The 23,316-nt window shown below is 40.3% G+C and overlaps 1 protein-coding gene, 1 long non-coding RNA gene and 2 other non-coding genes across 4 annotated transcripts; 2 read left to right on the top strand and 2 right to left on the bottom strand.

Annotated features, from left to right (window-relative positions):
* Nucleotides 1–1,355: 1,355 nt before the first annotated feature.
* Nucleotides 1,356–22,996, top strand: LOC116597639. Its single transcript, XR_004288708.1, has 3 exons — nucleotides 1,356–1,366; nucleotides 13,230–13,240; nucleotides 22,888–22,996. It is a non-coding gene; the product is annotated as an uncharacterized LOC116597639 (long non-coding RNA).
* Nucleotides 3,984–5,539, bottom strand: LOC116597638. Its single transcript, XM_032355624.1, has 2 exons — nucleotides 4,594–5,539; nucleotides 3,984–4,375 (listed from the first exon to the last, which is right to left on the bottom strand). Exons 1-2 carry the CDS (start codon nucleotides 5,148–5,150, stop codon nucleotides 4,318–4,320), a joined length of 615 nt encoding a protein of 204 aa, XP_032211515.1. The 5' UTR covers nucleotides 5,151–5,539; the 3' UTR covers nucleotides 3,984–4,317.
* Nucleotides 4,062–4,132, top strand: TRNAG-GCC. Its single transcript has one exon. It is a non-coding gene; the product is annotated as a tRNA-Gly (tRNA).
* Nucleotides 4,410–4,481, bottom strand: TRNAA-CGC. Its single transcript has one exon. It is a non-coding gene; the product is annotated as a tRNA-Ala (tRNA).
* Nucleotides 22,997–23,316: the final 320 nt, after the last annotated feature.

Genomic DNA, 23,316 nt, shown 5'->3' with positions numbered 1-23,316 from the left:
TAAAGGGCAATCCAAATGACTGGTTCCACCATTTCCCCAGGGCTAGTTTGTAACCTGGGACAGAAATAAGCTGTGTGTATTAAATCAATACAATCGCTCACAAGTTAAAAAAATAAAAAAATAAAAAAGATAAAAAAGCATTGCTTTGGTGGTTATGTATTCTATGAACTGTTTCTGTTTCTTAATGGCTTGTTTTCTTCAGATGATATAAGCGTGGCCATATCTCCATGGTGAGCCAAAGCCAACCAGGGACTAGGGTGCCCTGAGCAACTGTTCCAAGGTGCTATGATGCATATTACAAGTCCCCGCTTGCCCCACTGGGCTGTCACAATGACAGGTTTCCTAAGAGAAATGATTGTGTAACATTCCACGGCACTCCCCGTTTCCTCCTCTCTGCCAGCCCCAGGAGGGGCCGCTCAGCAGAGCACGGATGCTCAGCAGACTAGGGAAAGTGCTGGCGTATGCCACCCAGAAGACACCGCTGGCCGTCTTGTGATTGTTCCACGCTTGGCCGGACCAGCAATGAAATCACTCCCTCCACAGCACCTCTGATGTGAAACAGGATTAGTACACAGCATAGCTCTGAAACACAACAACGCATGTGTTCGTCAGGATGTGTTACTCAGCCTTAACGAGAGGAAGTTCTGCCTGCCTGAAGAAGATTTCCGCAGATTCCATGACAACCCACTCCCCTGTTTCTCTACCTTTGACTCCCAACTCTTACCACTTCTCAGGGGTCTGCCCTCAGCTGTCCTCTGTCTGTGATTTCCTCCACTTCTAGATACTTAATCTTTCATGGCTGTGCTATCGGCTCCCAACTCCACTTCAGTAGCCTTGGCTTTCTCTAGATCTAGATGTCCAGGAGGCATCTCCCGCTACTTACCTCAGAGTCTATGTTGCCCAAAGTGAACACTTGACTCCACCCTTTTCCTTCCAGTCATTTTTCTTCCTGACTTTCCTACCCGATTCTATTATTTTCCCAGTCACTTAAGCTAGATTCCTTTCCCCCTTCCTTCTGCCTTGCCATGAACTTCATGCTAGAGCCTTCCACCTGGTTCAGGACCTTGGTGCATCTCCACTCCCATTTGTAAGCACCTTCTGAGTGCATTTCCCGACTTTCAGTCTCTCTCACTCCTACTTCTCAGGCACATTGTTGCCAGATGATCCGGTCAAATACATTGTTTCTTGTGCTGCTCAAAAAATTTTCAGTGGCTTTCCCTGCTACAAAGTATCCTTATTCCAACAAACAAGGGATACTTCCTACAAACTTTTTCATGGTTTTTATTGTCTTCTTGTAATTCTACCACAGATTCATTTCTTTAAATTTTCTTAAACTTTCAGGTTATATCACATTTATGGATAATGAGTTCTCTAAATTTATTGTTTGGGGTAAAATTATTTCTCAATTTTTGTTGTTTAGATGTGAGCAATATAAATATAATACTACTCAAACTACATAGAAAAAGACAACTTATTTTCTAAGGACAACTTACGGACTCACATAAACACAAAGCCCAGAATTTGTTCTAACTAGGTATGGTTGCTTCTAGGGACTCGGTGTCATATTGGGGATGTGTATCTCGCTCTATTTCTTGGACGAGCAGGAAATCTAGCTCTATACTTCACCCATTTGAACACCTGGGCAGAAAGATAGTCTTTGCTTGTAGCTCTGATAAGAAAGTTCTGGTAAGTTCTTGGAAAGTTGTCTTACCTACAGCCACATGTCCATCTCCAAATTAAACACAGTGAAAAGGGAAAATATTTGGCTAGCTCTGTTTCACATATCCACCACTGTGACAGAGAAATAGAGATGAAGGAGAAAGTTAACCTCACTCAAATCTCAAGGTATCAATTCTCTACAGAACAGAAGATGCACCAGACTTCTATCAGACATAAGTGACCTACTAAACAGACACAGACACATACCTGGAATGCTTTTGGCTGTGTATAACAAATTGCCCAACTTAAAGGGGCTTAAACAACAAGGATCTTTAATTGTCTTACCTAACCAAAAGTCTGGATGGAGAAAATCCTAAGATGGTACAGTGTCTCTATCTTTCTTTTGAATCATCTTCAGTCTCTCTTCATGTCATAAAATGGTTGGGCAGCTCCAAGCATTACAAATCATATGGCAATGTTACCAGCAGGGAAAAAATGGCAAAAGAGACCTTCCATACTATCTTTCTCAGAAGCCCTGAACTGTCCATGCTTCCCTGTCTTTGGCCGGAAGTGTCACAAACCCATCCTAGACCAATCTTTGGAAACGATAAAGGGATAACTAACTGGCTTAGTGCCCCACATGTAGTCCTGGTGCTAGGTAGACTCGTGGACTTTTCAGTAAGAAAAAAATGTAGATAGGCCATTAAAATTGTTTGCCATTAGGCCCTACTTCTTATTTGATCCCTTCTATCTGTTTAAACTTTTGGTAGTGTTTCTTGTGCTGAGGGAATTTAGACTTTTTAAATTTTGAATCACAACATTTTGGAGTTTGAAGCAACTTAGGTCATTTAGTTCAGGGCTTTTCAAAGGTTTTTTTGTTCTTATTGTTGTTTGGTTGGGTTTGTTTGTTTTGTTTTGTTTTGTTTTGATTTCAGACTTGTAATTCAAATGCAAATAAATGGGAGAGTTTAAAAATGGCCTGGTGGGAGTGAGGGGCCTGGGCAAAAAAGGTGGGGGCCCCACCAGCCAATGGCCCTGAGGCTCTTCTGGGAAGTTAAAGCCCTTCAGAATGTAATTTGAAAACCACATCTCTCTTCAGTTCTCTCATTTAGAGAACTGAGGCTCTGAGAGGTAAAATGCTTTGACCTTGTTCTTCCACAGGTTACTTAGGATTGCAGCTTCAATTTACTGATTCCCTAATCCCTTCATATCTTTTATGCCTTAATAATTTCATAATGTATTTGTCTTCAAATTTTGCCCTGTATCCACACACTTAAAAGGCCTTAAAAATAAATCTTAATGTACAAGTTTTTACATTATTTTTTAGCCTTTTATGATTTGTTCTAACTCCACTCTACTATTTTTCATATATAGTGTCCTGAGCTGATGTAGTATTTTTGGTGCAACAGGGCTGTGACTGAGCACCAAAGATTGCTTGATACTACATGTGCTCCAGTGTTGCCTCTAAGAGCCTCAATTCCCTCAATTGTTAAGGGGAGGTAATTATAATACCTACCTCGCTGGGTTCAAATCCATGTGTAATGTCCTTACATAGCCAAGCATATATTCACTGCTACCATGTTTACTATTATTTTCTCATATCCCCTTCCCCCCACAACCCCCAAATCTTCCTTAGCTATCAAAGATCCTTCAAATTGTTGGGAATTTTCCCCCTCACAGATAAAGGACCAATGATGTCTAAATTCAGAAACTTCTATCTTGTATTTACCTTCATTTCCATAAATGCCTTTCCTTCACTTTAGTTTCTCTCCCTCATATATCTTTGCTGCAGGGTTTGCAGTTTTACTTTCTGTGGGCACTAAGAATAAAGGCTCAGATTCATACTATTAGAGTTGAAAGAGGTCCCATGATCAAGTCATTCACAATGAAGGAAGAGGCAGTTTAGAGAATTTAGGTCATTTGGCTAGAATCACAAATGCTTCAACTTTCCCTGTTCAGATCACATAGTTCTAATTTACCTTTATAATTTGGATCAGGGTCCCAGTTCCTGTCACAGCTCCCTCATCCTTATCTCCTGTTCTTGACAAAGATCGTCATGTATTTATCCCAATAGCTAAAAGATAATTAGGGAGGGGCTGATGTAAATTGTCTAAATGTCTACATACAGCCAGGTAATTGTGTAATCCTGTACATACATAACAAGATTTTCATTTGCCTGCCTCACCAAGGTCAGCTTCAGAACAATCACTTCATAAGTTCAACAGCAGTTAATATAATAGGATTTTTTTGTAAATGTTAATGTTTTCCCAATATTTTATTATAATTACAAATATGATTGCTTTCTTTAATATCAAATACAAAAACATATAATTACAAGGGGAATCATTACACACACGGAAATATCTCTTCTATTAAAATGTGGAAAGAAACTTATCCCGTGAGCATTGGTGGTTCAGTGGTAGAATTCTCGCCTGCCACGCGGGAGGCCCGGGTTCGATTCCCGGCCAATGCAACCGTGTTACCTTTTTCCTTTTTTTTCCTTTACTTTCCACCCATGTGTGTTAGGTTCCCCAAGCAAGTTAAGTAACGATATCAAAAGTTGATTTTATGCACATGAAAAATGAAGTACCGAGGGTAATTTCCGGTTTCACTTTTACTTACAAGAAGAAAGATTGTTTCTCTGAGCTTAGCCTCACTTTAAGACTGTTTCCGAGAGCCCTTGAATATGTAAGCAAAACGTATGTATGCTAGCGTTCTAGAAGAGGAAAAGAAAAGTAATCTCGGCTGTTTGGAGATGCCGGGGATTGAACCCGGGACCTCACACATGCGAAGCGCGCGCTCTACCACTGAGCTACATCCCCCAGCCGAGGAACCCTTTTCTGGTAAAGGGATTCATTCGGTCCCTTTAGCGCTGGTCAGACCAGTGAGGTTTCAGGCGTCTGTTTCGGTGCGCGCCTCCGCGCACGTTCCTACCCTTCGACTCTCGTCTCAGGCTGCTTCCTTGGTGCTTCGGGACCCCATGCCGCCCGCCGTCTGGGACGCCGGCGGGACGCGCTCCCCAGCACGCCCGCCGGGGCCGGGAGCTCGCAGCGGGAGGCGGGGGTGGGGGTGGGGGCGCCCAACCCGGCGAGGAGGCGGGACCGTCGCCCGGAGAGTGCCCCAGGGCTGGGCGCCGCCGCCGCTTTACGGCGCAGGCGCAGGGGTGGCGTGGGCGCCACCCGCGTTCCCCGCGGACTGGCGGTCGCGATCCACCGCCCAACGCGCCCGCGGCCCCGCGCGGGGAGCGTCGCCCCGGTGCTGGCGGAGACCTGCTCCCGAAGTAGAGGCTGGGGACCTTCTGTGCGCACTCGGAAACCTGGTTTACCTGTCCCTCCATCCCCGCCCCGCAGTAAACTCGCCTCCCAGGTAAACGACCTGTTCACGCCAGCTCCCCGCGAGCCGGGGTCTGCGGGAGTTCGTACGGCCACCTCCGGGAGGTGTGAACGATTCTGCAACACGCTCTTCTTCTCCGTGGGGACCAAACAAAACATGACACCGCCCCCCTCTCTGTTGCTTAATTATCTATAAGTGATGATAAAGTTGAGGCGGGGAACCTGCTCAGGACGGATTTTTCTCTCTGATATTTACACCTTGGACTCCTCTGACTGATGGATATGTTAAGACAGTAAAGTAAGTCACTGAACACCTCCTTTAATGTCCTCTGAACCCTCCCTAACAGCTAATCGCGCCCCCAGCCCTGAATGAAGAAATGTATCCTGAGTCCTGTTGCCTCGGAAATTGCTTCTCTGCAGTTGTTTGGGCTACATAATACTTGCATTCTAGGGGGATGATGTGTGTTTGACCCTTCCCGGTGCGGTTTAAACTGACACCACCCCCAGGCAAGCGAAGCCTCTGTGTAGAAGCCTCCGGCTCCTGATGGAAGCGGGGGGAGAGATCTAGTGTCTGGGGAGCTGGGTCGCTCTCATGTCCAGTCGACCTGACCGGTACGGCAGACCCCAACAGGTTAGGTAGCACAGGGAGGGCCTAGAATTTCTACTCACTTCAGTTGCAGGAAAGGACCTCTTGTAAATGAAATGGTCAGCAGGCCAAAAAAGCAGAGCAGAGAGCAGAAGTTGCAAAATAATTCTGAGTAACCCACAAGCTTCATAATCAACTCTTGGATTAAAAATAAATAAGTTACTGTGTTTTCTTACAGTAATTTAAACAAATAATGGCTCATAATCAGATTTTGTTTTTAACTAGAACAAGCCACATGCTGATCTAATACAATAATACAGAATGTCCAAAAAAAAAAAAAAAAAAAGGAAAAACCCACAAAAAAACACAAAAACAAACCACGTCAGTGGACAGCCATTAGGAGTTCTGCTCCAAGCTAGAACATTTCCAAACCAACCCCTAGATTCCATCCTGAGGCACTAGAAGATGAACATGTTCAGTTGACTCTGAATTGGGAAACAGGGATAAAACCATTTCTCCACCCCCAAGGTTTTCACCAGGGCAAATTACAACGGTAGCATTTAGTTAATTGTAAAGGAAGTACATTGGCCTCTAGTGACCTCACGTTGCCATCCTCTTTGGTACCCTTCCCTCAAGTTAGGGCTTATTTCTCCATCACCTCAGGAAACTCCCTTTCTGGGATAATTCCCTTCTTTCTCAGGCAATTGTGAGATCTCAGAGCTAAGCCCAGAGAAGTCTCTTCATAAATGCCCACTCCTATTCCTTCATTCCAAGGCCTAACCAAGTGCATTTGATAAAGAAAACGAAGCTCTAAAGCCAACAGAGGATATCACGTTGATTTACTGGCTTGGCTTAACCCAAAAGAAAGGCTCCAACTCCCTGGGCTTGTTCAGCCACTGTGGTTGGTGGAAAGGGTGACTAGGAGGCACACTTTTGGATTAGGGGGACTTTTCAGGAAAACTTGGATCACATCTATTCTTTATGCAAATAAAACTGCGTCAACTTTGTTCACAGAAGAAGGGAGGCTAGCCAAAATGTCCAAAATTATAGAGTATTAAAAAACACAGTTCTACCTTCTACCCTCCCATTTCTCTTGATTGGAGACAAATTTCTCCTTCTCAGTCTCCCTCTTTCTCTGCCCCCCCCCCCATCAAACGCAACGATTGACCAAAAGGCCCCACTTTGAAGCAGGTGATATTTATCTCTGGCTGTGCTTACACCTTCCCTTCATATTCTTGCTTCAGCTGTTTGCACTCTGGCCAGCAGGTACAGAGCACGTTTCCCTCAGAGCTGACTATGAGCTAAGATGTTTATTTCCAGTCCAAGCAGCAGTTCTTACTCCTGACTGCACATTAGAATTACTGGCAGAGCCTTTGACAAATGCTAATGCTTGCTAGAGCCCAACCCCAAGCCAGTTAAATTAGAGTCTCCAGTAGTGGGCCCAAGCATTAGTGTCTTTTTAAAATCTCAGATGATTCCGACATGCAGCCAAACCTGGGGGCTGCTGCTTGAGAACTGTTCGCATGTCAACAAGAGGTGTCCAGTGATAGTATTTAACTAAACCTACTCTTTTTTTTTTTTTTAAGATTTTATTTATTTATTTGACAGAGAGAGATCACAAGTAGGCAGAGAGGCAGGCAGAGAGAGAGGAGGAAGCAGGCTCCCTGCTGAGCAGAGAGCCCGATGCGGGACTCGATCCCAGGACCCTGAGATCATGACCTGAGCCGAAGGCAGTGGCTTAACCCACTGAGCCACCCAGGCACCCTAAACCTACTCTTTTAATCACTTTGCCATATATATGTATACCAAATCACCATGTTGTATGCCTTAAATGAATATAATGTTATATATCAATTATATCTCAATAAAACTGGAGGAAAAAAAACAAGGGAGGTCTATTACTAGCCCAGTGATTCTTGACCTTGGCTGCATATTGGAAGTACTTGACAAGCTTTAGGAAAAAAAAAAAAATTCTGATGCTTGAATCCCATTTTCAAATATACTGATTTAACAATTCTGACCCATTCTTGGCGTGAGATTTTTACAAGGCTTCCCAGGTGGCCCTATATGCAGCCAAAGCAGAGGACCACAGCATCAGGGGGCACCCTTTCTCAGGTTCTCCACCCTGCGGTATGAGCAGCCAAGCCCATCATAAGTCTGAAGCAGAGGACTCCAGAGCCCCCCACACTTGGAAATTGGCATTGCCAGAGGATGAAAAGAAGCTGACTCATTCCAACTTTTCTTCCCTATTTTCCTTCATCTAAAATAAAACTGGTGAAAGCAGGTGTTCAAGTGCTAAAAACAAGCATTTCTTAACCTCATATATCCAATCTCCTCTTCGTGAGGTGTCTCTGCTGCTTTGCTAGCCATTAGAAAAGCTCGAGAGGGGAATAGGAAAGGGGTGGAGAATAATCTGCACTTGGCACCTGGGAATACCCAGTGCTTGTGTTTTCCCGGATGAAAAAAAGATCGGATTGCTTTACTCAAAACCTAAAGGAATAGGCCGTGCTTTGAGATATATTATGTTACTCCTCAGGATCATAACTATTAGTAATTCTTCATTACCAGAGTTAATTATCATTAATAACAACCTGAGGGCCAAAAAAGCTACTGGTTACATTTAATTCAGAGAAAGTTAATAAACATTACTCTTTTCAATAAGTATCCCAAAGTGAAAAATTTTAGTGATCATAATTTGCATTTGGAATTAGAAGTATTTATTGAACAGTAAGTTAGAGCCTACTTAGAAAGATGCAAATTCTATAATTTAGATTCTGGTTACAAATAGATGGAAACAGAAGGAGGTACATATTTAAGATGACATTTAGAGAAGAGATGTTAGAAAAAGCCCATACTTCTGGAAACTATCAATGGTCAGTCAGTTTAAGAAAGGGTGTTTTAAGCCTGGAAGGAGAAAAAAATATCTATGTGGGGTCTGAGAGACTTTTCCAAATTCAGATGATCTATTCATAATTGGGCTTGTAGTCTTATACTACTGGCCTATTCACAAAAGCTGGAAATAGGATACATATTTTCTTATGGTGTTCTCAGAGGTCTTATTTTGACAACTAGCAAACGAGATAGGTATTGTATATTATTCTATATGAATTCTCCAAAGCAGTAGCAGTCACTAAGTTCTCAATAGGCATATAACACATGCTGGCTTATCAACTCAAGTGGGTAACTTTAAAAAAATGGTGTCTAAGGGTAAAGGGGTGTAAAGGACTCTTCTAGGGTAATGGAGATATTCTAAAAGATTCTAAAATTGGATTATGATCATGGTTACACAACTGAGTAAAATTACCAAAATTAGGTAATTGTACAGTTAAAATGTGTGAATTTTATGATATGTAAATCATGCCTCAATACAGTTTTAAAAAGGGGAGGTCCCTAAGGGAGCGGAATGTGTTAACAGTGGAATGGGATGAATGTGCCAGAGGGATATTACGCTGCAGACCGCATAACGCGTCTGGAAAGGGAAAAGGTGGTACCCGAAAGAGGGAAAATTGTGTATCTAGAAGGAAAGAAGCAAATAGTTGTCACATCCGTAGGGTGTCTACTGTCTCTAGTAACTGTTAACAAGAACCGGGAGCACAAGCTACGTGCTGGGAACTAAACTAAGCACAGGCAAACACAAATAAGCATTGCCATGCAACTGATGAATGCTATAAAGGAGTTTTGCGTGGAGTATTGAAGGAAGAAACAGGAACATTTTAATTTGCCCACGCTCACATAGGTACAGATGTTGAAAGCAGAAGTCAAACCAAGCTTATCTCACCCTTCAGTCTGTATTCCTAGGCTGAATAAATGTCTTCTACGCATGTGCCACAGACGGCTGTTCTCCTTCCTATATAAATCTTCTGGCTTTTAGCTGGACATATGAACACCAGAAGCAATGACATTCCCTACCCTCCTGGGCAGCAGGTGAAGGAACAGGCGCATCTTCCTCCTCTTAAGACACGTGCCAGAAGGTGTAAACAAACACCATTTTCCCTCCAATCCTATTGGTAGAATTACTCTCATGACTAAATCCTCAATCTAGCTAAGTGAGGGTTGGAGAAAAGGGAAAGTTTTTCCTTTCCCTACTGGCCAGAGTGCCAAGAGCTGAAGCAAGAATGTGGAAGGGAAGGTGTAAGCACAGCCAGAGATCAATATCACCTGCTTCAAAGTGGGGGCTTGTGGTCAAACATGACGTTTCATGTCCATACCTGGGTAGAGCAGCTTGGGTCCCAAACAGCTGTCTAGTCCCTTTGTGCTCTCTGCAGAGAGCATCTAGACTTCTGTAAGAGAGGCATAAGCTTTCTTCATGTTTAAGCCACTTTATTTGTAGTCTCTCTTTCTCAGAATAGAACTTAAATTCTAATTAATAGAAATAATGGTTCTTTCTAGAACATAGGTAAGGATATAGACTTATGTGGCCCCTAAGTCTTTGATGAGAAGCAGTATTGCCAACCTCTAACACTAGGCTGGGGTTTCCTGGCCCTGACAATAAGCTCAGGATTAGACAAGTGGAATGGTGGCCAGCAATTATCTTTTTCATTAATTCTAGGTATAGAAAGGACACAGAACTTTCCTGCTTACTTATGATCAAAAGGGAAAGGGAGATAAAGGCAATCACACCAAAATGAGATACTCTTTCTCAGTAGGTCCTCTGTATTTTAACCATACTTAAAGGATTAGAGCCAAACTAAGAAAAGCCTTAACTTTCTCTCTGGATTGAGACATTTAGCTCCCAAAGATCGTACTTCATGCTGCTCCCGTCCTATTCCAAACTTTTGTTATTATGTTATCAACTCCTTAAGAAGGGAGGAACAGGTTAAAATGTTAACTGGTATCAAAAATACTCATATTTCTTGCCCCTCTTGACTAACAATGCAGATGCCAACTACGGCATTGCCCTTATCCTCACTTGGGAAACTGAAAGTTCTTGGCTGATGTACAAAAAAAGCAGAAAAGATAATAAGAATGCCTCTACCCTTAACAGCATTTAGAGAAATGTTATGTGGACCCCCAGGAAAAACTCCATAGCTCTGCAAGAAAAATTATATATATACACATATATATGTATATACATTTTTGTATATAAAATGATAATATGTAATATATAATACATTTATACTTTAAGAATTCTCTATGTGTTTATAAATGTGAAATATTTCTGACATTAACCCACTAAGTGTTGACTGAGTTAGGGAGATATTGGAAATAAGGATTATGAGAGAAGGAGGTGCTCTGATTTAAACAATTATGTGCATGATAGTGTCATTCAATAAAAGAGAATACATTGGAAGGAGAGCAAGCTTTATAGGCGGTCATTAATTCTATCTTTATTTTGGTCAATTTGAGGTATAGTCATCTCTCCAAAGACAGACCCTGAGCAGATATTTAGATGCTGGATTTGGAGATGACAAGTTTGGCATTGAAATACATACTTAAGAAACACCGGTATAGAGAAAATAAAGTCAGAGACTGGATGGGACTAATTAGAGCACAGAATGAGACAAAGGGGACTGAAGATCTACTTTCAGGTACTCTAATATGTAAAGACTGAGAAAGGAAAATGAAAAGGAATAACCAGGGAGACAGGAGGAAAAGCAGAGGAATAAGGTCTTAGGGATCCCACTGGGAAAGGAATGTTTTGAAAGGGAATTTCAAATACTTAAATATTTAAAATACCATCCCCCGTGAAATCAGGTATTCTATCTAAGATTTAAAATGTCCATTAGAGGGACGCCTGGGTGTCTTAGTTGGTTAGGTGTTTGCCTTTAGCTCAAGTCATGATCCCAGGGTCCTGGAACTGAGTCCAGCATTAGGCTCTTTACTCAGCAGGGACCCTGCTTCTTCCTCTGCCTACCACTCCCCCTGCTTGTGTACTCTCTCTCTCTCTCTCTCTGACATATAAAATAATAAATAAAATCTTTTTAAAAAGTGTCCATTAGATTTAGTGACATGGAAGTCATTGGTTGACATTAATAACAGTTACTTCACTACAAAACTGAATGTTAATTCTTTTAATAAATGCTGTATAATTCACATTTTCTCTCTGTGGAAAGTTTCCCTGTCTTCTAGCAAAAGAGCTGTTTCATGCCCTTTACCCTTTAATACCAACCTTAAATAAACTATTTTTTCTGAAGCAAATTCATCTGGAAATTAGTGAGGTCCAAAGAATCAAGAAAGGACAAGAGAGGGATGCCTGGGTGGTTCAGTCAGTTAAGCAGCTGCCTTTCCCTCACGTCGTGATCCCAGAGTCTTGGGGTAGAGTCTCACATCGGGCTCCTTGTCTGGTGGGGAGCCTGCTTTTCCCTCTGCCTGCGGCTCCCCCTGCTTGTGTGCTCGCTCGCTCGCTCTCTCTCTCTCTGACAAAGAAATAAAATCTTTAAAAAAAGAAAGGACATGAGACGTAAGTACTTAAATCATAGGAGAATTTACAAATAGGAAAGGCTCTCCTTTTTCTTTTCTGATACTAAAGAACATTACACCTATTCATTTACTCAATCTTTTATTCAATGCAATTATACTGATCACCAACCATATACTACAACTGTGTTCAAAGTTAAGGATAAAAAAGTGACAAAGTTACTGTTCTGACTGTACTTTGGGTCAAGGGAGGAGGCCACCAAATATGAAGTATCAATAGTGTAATAAAGGATATGGTGGAAGAAACTACAAGTTTCATATGAACACACAGAAAGAAGCCTTCACCCAGTTCTAGGAGATGAAGGAAGGTTTTTGGGGAGGCATGAAGTATGAGCAGCAGTTAGCCTATTGGAGATGAGTAGGGATAGAAGGATGAGGAGCATTCTAATCAAAAGAAACAGAATATGCAATAGCCTAGAAGTCAAGAAGATCATAATGGCTTTGAGGAACAAAACTTAAATTTTGCGAGGAGGGTACATGCTGTACTGTAGAGCATGAAAAGGAAGAGCTGAAGATGGAAAGTAGGCAAGGGCCTTGTAAATTTCACAAACCCTCAGAGATCTGTGGAAACCATGCAGAGTTCTACACAGGAAAACAATATGAGATTTTATTTTTAGAAAAATTATTCTGGCTGTAGTATATAAAACATAGGGGCAGGGGCCCCAATAAGAAGCAAGAAAACCACTGGAAGCTTCCTCCTGACATCAGCAAAGAAATTATAAACTCAGGCAAGAGATGATGATCAAGTGCTTCAATGTCTAATATGGTGGCCATTAGCAATATATGTCTACTGAAATGTGGCTAATCTAAAGTGAGAAGGTAAAATATCTCAGTAATCATTTTTATCATGACTACATGTTGAAATGATAATATTTTTAATATATTGGATTTAAATGAAATACATTATTAAAATTAATTTCTTTGTTTCTTTTTACTCTTGTGGGTACTAGAAAATTGAAAATTTTACACATTGGACTCATTATATTTCTATTGGACAAACTGATTTAGAGCACTTGCATGGGAAATGGATAAAATTGAATAAACAAAGAGATACTGAGGTAGGACTTGCATATCAGTTGGATATAGAGGATAAGGAAAAGGGAGGAAACAATGATTCCAAAACTTCTGATTTGAGCAACTAAATTAAAAAATGGTATATTGAAGAACACCTAGGGATATGAAAGCCCTTTTTGTTTTGTTTTTAAGATAGAAGAAGATTCCAGGGAAGGATGGAGTCTGGGATATAGTTAATTTGATAGATTTAGAGACAGTAAGTTGACATTCCCATGAAAAATGCTTCAATTTTCTCTGTGAAGAAGAAGGTTCATCTACTTGGTCTCAGGACCAAGATATTATCTTTAAAGTTTTGATGAAAATGGGAAAACTCTAGAGGAGCTGGAAGGATTCCAGGCAGCACTGAGACCAAAATGAAGTTGGAGAGAGGACTGCGGAGAGCTGCTCGTCTTCGGCAGGCCCAGAGAAAGGGGAATGACAGATTGCCTGAGGAGAGGTTCCGTTAGGAATTTTCGACAAAACGACAGTGGAGCCAGGAAGTATGGGAATTGATAAGGGTAGGACTGAAGAAATAAACATAAAATCTCAGGTTTTCCTGAAAGGAAGTAAAGAGAAGAATGGGTTGACCAGATGCTTGCAGAATTCCTTGATGTCAAAGTGAGAGGGCTGTGGTCAGTGGTATCTGGGAAATAAATATTTCAAATATTTCAGAGGGTGATGACATTGCCCTGGGAGTGGATACCTAAAATGGAGTGGAGGTGAAGTTTAATACAGATATGATCAAGGAATTGAGAGGTTTTAGATATTCACAGGGACATTAATTCACCTCAGGAAAACAGTGGGGTCTGGGTGAAGCAGGCAGTGAGCCAGAAGCATGTCTTTAAGGAACGAGGGGGTGGGTGGGTTGGTGACAGGAGGGAAATAGATTTATAGCATAGCAATTATCCAATACATGTTAGTTTCTCTTAACAGTTTATATACAAATTAATAAATGATCCTATTTTGTACTTTCACATTAAAATAATGTTCCATCCTTCTCTCCACAAACACATGGAGATACGATATATGTCTCCTCTCTCTCCTTCTCCACACACACAGACACACACACTCACATATGCTACTCACAGCTGATATACATTATTCCAGTTTTTAGACAAAATTGACAAAGAATAGGGGGGAAATGTGATAAATTGTGCATTTCATTTTGTGCTTCAGATAGAAAAAAAGATGTACATTTTTTTAAAGCATCATTAACAATAGCAACTTCATAAATGTGCTCAAATATTAGCTTCTAAAGGTTAGAGGCAGGCCATGCTCGTACATGCTGAAGAAGCATTTTTTTAAGACAGATTTTTATAGTGAAAAGAGAGCTTAAGTAGGAGTCAGAAAACACAATATCCAAGAAGCTTGATCAGTTATCAGGTGTTTGGGGCAAGACATTTAACCTCCCTGAATATCCACTTACCCATCTGTAGAAGATGGGTGATGTTCACAGCTCCTACACCTCAGTGGGATCTTTGAGAGGATTAAGTAAGAAAGCATACAGGAAATTCCTTTGTGGCCTGTTAAATGTTCATAAAAATTATCTGAGGGGACATGGGACCTAGCTCTGGTAAAAATTTATCATGGTTCCAACAATACTAATAATATTCTCATTGAAAGAGGGAAATTAAGGTTTGGGTCAAATTTGTGATTTCTGAAGGAAGGTTACTTTTTTATTGATAATTGGTTATTCTGAACTTTGGTGGGATTTCTTTTCTTGTTTAGATTAGGTACCAAAGTACATCATCTCTTAGATTTCCTTAAAAAAGGGTGGACCTTGTATCATCTCACGGGAGTCACCTGAAATGTTTGTTTAAATGACAGCTGCCTGGACTCAGCATCTAAAGATTCTGCCCTTTGGGCTGAACCTCAAGAGCCTATATCTGAGCTGATGCTACACACACCACATTTTTAAAATTTGTTTTATTTGTTGAGCTGTAATTCCCATATCATATATCCACCCATTGCAAGGGCACCCATTGCAAGGGCACCACTCATTGGTTTTATATATTCACCATAAAATGAGATCTGTTGGGTTAGGTAAAAGTTTCATGGACGTGGAGACAGCTCTGTGGCTAATGTATAAAGAATCTCTCCCCCAACCCCAAGTATAAAGATAGCTGAAAGACAAAATCATTGCACTCCACCAGACTGCTCAGCTTTCTGAGAGCTGATGGATTTCTGCTAACCATATTTCTCCTATTTTACAAAAGAGTTAGGGGACACTATAGAGAAAATGCAAATGCTGCCTAACTAAAGGAGAGTGGAATTTTCCACCTCCCCGAAAATCTGGCAAGCCCTGGCCTTCTCTTTCCAGCCCATGTATCAGAAAGTGTTTGTAAGGGAAAAGAATCATGATCCGGTGAAGGTTCCCCAGCTCCTCTTAAGGCCTACTTTCTGATCTATAAGTCTTTTTCTCTTCTTAAGAATTCAGGATCAATGCAACTTCCTAATATCTTTAGACAGAGCATGTCTCTAAAAGCTTATTGACATTTTCAGTTTGTCAGCTTCCAGAACTCCATTGTTGACTCAGTTCCACCTCTGTTTAATTAGAGGGGAAAGACTTTTAAACAAAAACACTTCATTGTTTCTGTAAATGGTAACATAAACGGTAAGGTGTGAACCAGAAACACCCAGGGCTTTAGAAGGAGTCACAGTCCTATTCAGGCTGATGTTTTAGATATTTTGCAAAGTGCTTTTCTTACTCCGTGGGGAATAAAATGTTTTGGAGAAGCATATTGGGAAAGCTAGGTAAGCTGCTTTTCTAGTTTTCACAGAGACGGTTTCTTATTTAGTGTACAGTGTGGTAAATTTCTTGAGAATCATACTCACTTAAGAGTATTAAATATATATATAATCTATTTTATCTATTATTATCTAATATTTTATTTGTAATGTTTATATGTATTATTATATGCATTATATAATCTCTTCCCTTCTAATGGAATTACTAGTCACTCTAAGGAGGTCATATCAACAACTAAGTTTGATCATGAGGACAAAAACAATAACAAAAAAACTCATAAACTCTTTCAGAGGGTTTAGACCAATAGCTCCTTTTTACAGATGAAAATCTAAGGTTCGGAGGTTTGTAACTTTCAGTTAGAACACAATTCTCTGCTTCCCTTAGAGTAGGTGGTCACACCTTTATAGCACATTATCTTGAATTAACAGTAAGAACTCAATTAAATATGATTTTCAGGGTGAAGCCCTAAAAGCTGTAATGAAGTAAGTTCTAGTCTCTGTTAATAGTTGAGTATTATATTTTCAAAATTATGACATTAAAATGAAAGCAGAGTTATGTTTTAGACTTGGTTATTTTCCATGATGTCGAGATACAACCAGACAGCAAGTTATGCTTTAAAGTTGGTTGTTTCCCTCTGCTGTACACAAAGATTGTCAATTCAGTAGAAAGCTCAGCTCAAACCAACTATGAATGGTTTCCAAATTCCAGAGACCTCTGTCTGGGAACATTTTTCAAACCGCCGGTAGTATTGCCACATATAGATCCCATCCAGGTTTAAAGCCTAGGCCCCCACAACATCAACCTTGTTTATAAGTCTTAAAGTCGCCCCTAGTTCCAGGAAATACTTTGTCATCATGCACTTGACAATTTTTGGTTGCCATCAACCGCGTCACAAACTTAACACTCAGTTTTCCCAGTCAATCTTTCCAGGGACCCAACTCACCTCTCTGTTTGGGTTTCCATGCTGACATTTAGAAAAACAACAGTCACTCGACTCATAAAGCCCTTTCTCATGTTCGTACTAATTTTAATATTGACTTTCTCCTAAAAGCTCCAAAATATTTTAAGGTTTTTTTTTTCCTTTTTTTGCAAGATTGAGCTTCCAACTTGTGTTTTTTTAAGTGCTTCCAAATTTTTTCTTAACATATGTTGCACGAAGTCTGTCCTATTAACAGAACCCACTCCTCTTCCACATAGCATAAAAATCCAAGATTTAGCCTTTCAGAGAGCATTTCTAGGTTGTACCATTAATTTGAGCTTTGAGTTTCACTCAAATCAATTTGTTTAGATTAGGTTCTCTCAAGTCACTTTATAATCATCAAAGATTCTGAGTTCAAATCCATTTCTGGAACACCCAATTTAATATATCTGGATGAGGACACATTTCTTTATATGTGAGGGAAGTGAAAAGAAATTGTTTTTAATGAACATAGCAGTATAACATTTGATCCTAACATTTTTGAACAGCTCTCTCTTTGCTTTCCCCCTTCCACTCTGGAAACTCTGTTTAAAATTATAGGATTGCATCAATATGTGTATCAAATTAAGAATTTTAGAGAGGTATAATTGTGTGTGATTAAGCACTTTGATGCTAGAATCAGATTGCCTGGGACTGGATCTTAGTTCTGCATCCTACCTGTGCAACCTTGAGAACATTATTATCCTTTCTGCACCTCAATTGTTTTTTTTTTAAGATTTTACTTATTTATTTGAGAGAGAGAGCACAAGCAGGGGAAGAAGCAGAGGGAGAGGGAGAAACAGGCTCCCGGCTGAGCACGGAGCCCGATGCTGGGCTCACACAGAAGGCACTTAACTCACTGAGCACCCCTGCACCTCAAGTTTTAAATAGGAATAACAAAAGCTAAATGGAGACTGAGTAGTAAATATATGCAAAGCACTTAGAACCATGCCTGTCACATAGAAGTAATATATGTTAGCTATTTATATATAAGTGCATTTGGCTGAATAAAATTTATAGATCAGTTACCAGAAATGTAGATGCCATAGAGTTTGGAGGCTATACACATGAGATCCCCAGCATATATAAGTAGGATAATTCAGAGAGGAATTTGAGAGAGATTCCTTATTTTTTACTTACTATTTTGAACTTTTGCTTTATTTTATTGTATGTGTGTGTGTTTTAAGATTTTTATTTATTTAGAGAGAGAACACAAGCAGGGGAAGTGGCAGAGGTAGAGGGAGCCTGAAGTGGGGCTTGATCCCAGGACCCCCGGATTATGACCTGAGCCAAAGGCAGACACTCAACCAACTGAGACATCCAGGTGCTCCTATTTTATTGCTTTATTTATTTATTGCCTTGAAGACTTTTACATATTGCCTTTCATTTCATCTTGCATCATAAAGAAGTAATCCTGTAGCAGGAGGTGTTCAAAGATCCTTCTGTGGCTGTTATTTGTGATTGGATTCAGTTCTGATACACATTTCATCATGAGGCTAAGATTTGATGGAAAATTTCCAAATGATTTAGATTACTCTGAGTGATCACAATCCTGGAATTTCTCCATGACAAAGGTGCAGAAAAGAACAGAGAAGTCTACTGAGGAGCAGTTTGAGAGAGGGCAGGAGGGTTGCTTGCTCCCACCCATCAGGAAGGCAGTTCATAAACACTAACCAGATCTCTCACAGGCTTGGGGCAAGGCCAGAAGCTGAAACAAATATTTAGAGTGCAATTTAGGATGATTGATTCTTTATTTACTTTGTTTTGGTTAGGTAAAGTCAATGACCCAGGCATTGCAAAGATGTTTCTGCTTACAAGTTTGGTTGATGGTTGTTGAAATACTCAAGCTACTTATAGGACTTCACTTGTTCTTAAAGGAATTGTCAAAGACTGAGATCAAACAATTTCCCATTGGCGAATGGAGATCAAGCAGATTTGAATCTTCAAGTGGGAAAACATACAGTGCAATTTACTATCTATCTATCTATCTATCTATCTATCTATCTATCTATCTATCTATCTATCTTCAGTCACTCATTCTGAGAATATAGAGAGAATGGTGAGGTTCCTAAAACTTCAATGCCTCAATAGCAGTGAAGACTTTCTTAGAATATATGAATCCAAATCTGTGATGTTCTTTGCAGAGAATTTAGCAATTCATTGTTTGCTTTCTTGTGTTATTCTCCAGTCCTGCCACCCAGGTAAATCTCACCTTCCTGAGCAGGTTTCAGGACCTGCATTATATTAAGCTGTGATTCGACTATACTATAGCTTCGCAGCAGCTATCCTAGCCCTGACCTCAAACTCTCAAGATGTTGTCAAATATGCTGTTGGCAGTACCATGGTGACACGGGCAATGGGCCTCTCAAGGTAAATACTGTGTGTACACTTGGATACAATCTATGCCTCTAGATAAGAAGTTCCCAACTAAGGCCAGAGGTCAGACTATCTGCTTTGGGAGGCCAGAGGAATATGTAGCATTAGGAAGAAGGCCATTGTGACTCCTAGCTTAAATGCACGCGCTGCTACCAATGCACACAACCCACAGTTCATCCACACTCAGTCTTTCAAGCTAATTTTGGGGTTTGGCCCTGTGAATATAAAAATGAATGACATTTAGCCCTATCTTTAAAGGACTGTATAGCTTGTAAAAATAACACCCTGAAACAACAGGATTAGGAAGAAAAAAAGGAGTGCTTGTGATTTGAATAGAGGACGTCTCCAAAGTGAAAAAAAGGTGAAAAGTGGAAACGATAATTACATCGATGAAATATATTTTTTTGCCTATAAAATGGCCAAGTGGGATTTTAACAATATCCACTCTCTGTAATAAAAACTAAACTCCACACATGTCAGCTCCTACAAAAAGGGTAAACACTAGCCTTTACAGCTTTGACATTCTGAAATAAGAAGGATAAAGTAGTTACATAGACTTAAACAATTTTAAACTAAGAAATTTTCACATAATTAAGTGATTCAGCTTTTAACCAGCCTTTAATTTGTAATCCCACTTGTGAATCCATAGAGAATCTCATTTAAAAATTAAGACAGCTTTTAATTATGACAGATCATTAAACAGGACAATTTGTATTTGATACGAAGAACCCTTGATTATAACATTGTTCCCTATTTTAGTCTAATCTCAGAAATGTGTCAATATGTATGTTAAAGTAACTTGCACTGTTTATTATTTTTAGACTATTAGTAGGATATAGACCAAATTTGTTTACATTTATGATTTCAAGATAAAAAAAAATTCCCAGAAGCATATAGGCAGGCGCTATAGAAAGGAACAAAATATCAGCTTCATGAAATGCCCCCATAACACCACCTTCCCTACACAATGGGGAAACATCTGAAGAGGTTTAAAGAAAAAATAACTAAAAATATTTTTTTTACTTGTACAAGCTATCTTTCAGGCATGCGGGGTTTCTTAAGTATGCCTCATCTCAGAAAATATCATGCCTTGTAGTTATAATCTCAAGAATTCAGAGATGATTCAGAATTAAGATTTCAAAAATCTTTATTTTTGTAGTAGTGATATGAAAGAAATTGCACAGTTTTTCTTACCTCATCTGGGCTCATTAATCCAGTTGAAAATGTGATATCAGATGAATTCTGCAGTTTTGGAGTAATCTGAATCTGTAGTATTTCCCTAGTCTATTCTTTCCTGTTTTCTTGTTTTTACTTCTCTTTTCCTATTAGCCAAATACAAATGTTTATGTACAAATATGTACCTTTCAATTTATACAGAACCCCTGTCCATGTTTAATGACAACTTAAATAATATCTATTCTTCTCTAGTTTTAACACTTGTTCAAAATGATAAACAGCTTCTCAGTAATGATTCCATTTGTTTATCTCTGGTCATCCAAAATCTCACTAAAATAAAAATAAAGGAATGAAATAAGATATAAGCCCATGGGAGGAAAAATAATGTGAGAAGAAATTATTGAAGAGAGGTCAATAAATTTGGAAGAAGGAAAACAGACAGATGAATCCTAAGGAGGCTTGGGAATATACTAGGTAGCTAAAAAGGTGGGAGTGGTGGCTAGGATTGAAAATGGAAAGATTGGGGCGCCTGGGTGGCTCAGTCGGTTAAGCCGCTACCTTTGGCTCAGGTCATGATCCCAGGGTCCAGGGATCGAGTCCTGCATGGGGCTCCATGCTCAGCGGGGAGTCTGCTTCTCCTTCCGCCTGCTCCCCCTGTTCCCCCTGCTCTGTCTGCTGCTCCCCCTTGCTGGTGCTCTCTCTCTCTCTCTCTCTCTGACAAATAAATAAATCTTTGAAAAAAAAAAAAAGGAAAGATTATCTGAAATTCAGAGGGAGAAAAAAAAAAAAAAAGGAAGAAAGAAATCCAAACCCCAGCTGTGAGCTCCCACGTCCTCTTATCCTTTCGTACAAAGCCACTCAGCTACCCACACGGCCCTACCACCACCACTCCTCCCATCTAGGGAGCTATCACCCTCCCAGGCAGGTTTTATACTTCTGGGTGGATTTCTATCTTTGGCAAGAGTCAGAGATTCATTTTCCAGATTAATTAAATCACAGAGAACCCACACTCCATGAAACAATGTACATCAGAGAAGGGGAAGTGAGCCCTTACAGAAAACAGGGAGAATGTGTGAAATTCCTATAAAATATCAAAACATCTCAGCCCTGTTCCTTTCTCTGCTTCCAGAAGAAATCATCAAACAGGAAACTGGAATGTGTAGTAGGCAGAACAGTGACCTCCTAAAGATGTCTATGTCCTAATCCTCCAAACATCTGAACACATACAGGCCTAGGGGATATTAAGGTTGCAGATGGAATTAAGGTTACTAATCAGTTGACCTTAACAGAAGATTATCCTAGATTATCTGAGTGGCCCCAAGTAGTCACCATAGGGTGTTCTAAATGTGGGAGAGGCAGAAGTGTCAGAGTCAGAGTCAGAGTGATGGACTATAAGAAAGATTTGACCAGCCACTGCTGGTTTTGAAAATGAAAGAAAGCCATGAGCAAAGGAATATGGTCAGCTGCTAGAAAGGAGAAAAGGCAGGAGAATTGATTCTCCTGTAGACCCTCTGGAAAGAAACCCAGATCTACTCACACCTTGATTTTAGCCCAGCAAGGCCCAATTTGGTCTTCTTAACTACACACTATGAGATAAACCAGTGTTGGTTCGATCTGCAGTAGGTGAGCTTGTGGTCATTTCTGTTTATTTATTTTTAAAGATTTTATTTATTCATTTGAGAGACAGAAAGAGTACACGTTGGGGGCGGCGGGGAGGCAGGCTCCCCACTGAGCCAGGAGTCTGACTGGGGCTCAAAGTGGGCCTCAACCATGGGGCTTGATCCCAGGCCCCGGGATCCTGGCTTGAGCCAAAGACAGACATTAAACTGACTGTGCCACCCAGTCTCCCTCATTTTTTACAGCGCTTTTAGAAAACTGGTACAAAAGACCTGGCCAAAATAAAAGGCCAAATACTGAGATTTTTGTATAACTAAGTCCTTCTCCTTTCATCCTACAGTAGTAAAACCTCAAGTCAACAACCATTCCCCTCATAGACACGTGCACAGGGCCTCCAATGAGCAAGCAGAGCTTCTAAAGACAAACGACCAGCTATCCCTAGAATGTGATGCAATTTCCGAAATGTAAAATAGAAATATTTTTTTAAATATAAAATTTAGAAGAAACAGATATGTGGAGGACTGAAAAAATTGTGTTAGAAAAACCTAAATGTTTTTATTTTTATTTTTTAAAAGATTTTATGTATTTATTTGACAGAGAGAGAGATCACAAGTAGACAGAGAGGAAGGCAGAGAGAAAGGGGGAAGCAGGCTCCCCGCGGAACAGAGAGCCCGATGTAGGGCTTCATCCCAGGACCCTGAGATCATGACCGGAGCTGAAGGCAGAGGCTTTAACCCACTGAGCCACACAGGCGTCCCACAAAAACCTATAATTTATATAATCAAGAAGCTAAGAGAGAGAATGTATCCATAAACCAAGAAAAGTAAGTTAATGAAGAAAAAGAAGTAGAAAAGGAAAAGAATTAAAGTTCATAGAAATTTAAAAACATGTCAGCAGACAATTGTTAATAGAATTTTTAGAATCTGAAGCTGGAGAAATCATCCAGAAAAAAACAGTATCAAAGGACAATGGAATATTACTCAGCCATAGAAAAGAATGAAATCTTGCCATTTCCAGTAACATGGAGGGATCTAGAGGATATGCTAAGCTAAATAAGTCAGTCAGAGAAAGACAAATACTGTATGATTTCATTCATATGTGGAATTTAAGAAACAAAACGAAGAAAAAAGGAGACCAAAAAACCAGACTCTTAACTATAGCGAACAATCTGAGTGTGGCAAGAAGGGAGGTGGTTGGATGGGAGGACAGGTGAAACAGGTGATGGGGATTAAGAGTACACTGATCCTGGGCGCCTGGGTGGCTCAGTGGGTTAAAGCTTCTGCCTTCAGTTCAGGTCATGATCCCGAGGTCCTGGGATAAAGCCCCGCATCGGGCTCTCTGCTCAGCGGGGAGCCTGCTTCCTCCTCTCTCTCTTTGCCTGCCTCTTTGCCTA

This window comes from Mustela erminea, chromosome 8 (assembly GCF_009829155.1).
Source record: "Mustela erminea isolate mMusErm1 chromosome 8, mMusErm1.Pri, whole genome shotgun sequence".
Taxonomy (NCBI): Eukaryota; Metazoa; Chordata; class Mammalia; order Carnivora; family Mustelidae; genus Mustela; species Mustela erminea.
This window is presented reverse-complemented; position numbering and strand designations above follow the sequence as displayed.

Coding starts and splice junctions, on each gene's coding strand:
- LOC116597638 (XM_032355624.1), bottom strand. CDS start 5,150: ATGTTTTGTTTGGTCCCCACGGAGAAGAAGAGCGTGTTGCAGAATCGT. Junction 4,376..4,593: donor CCTGAGACGAGAGTCGAAGG/GTAGGAACGTGC, acceptor TTCCTCTTCTAG/AACGCTAGCATACATACGTT.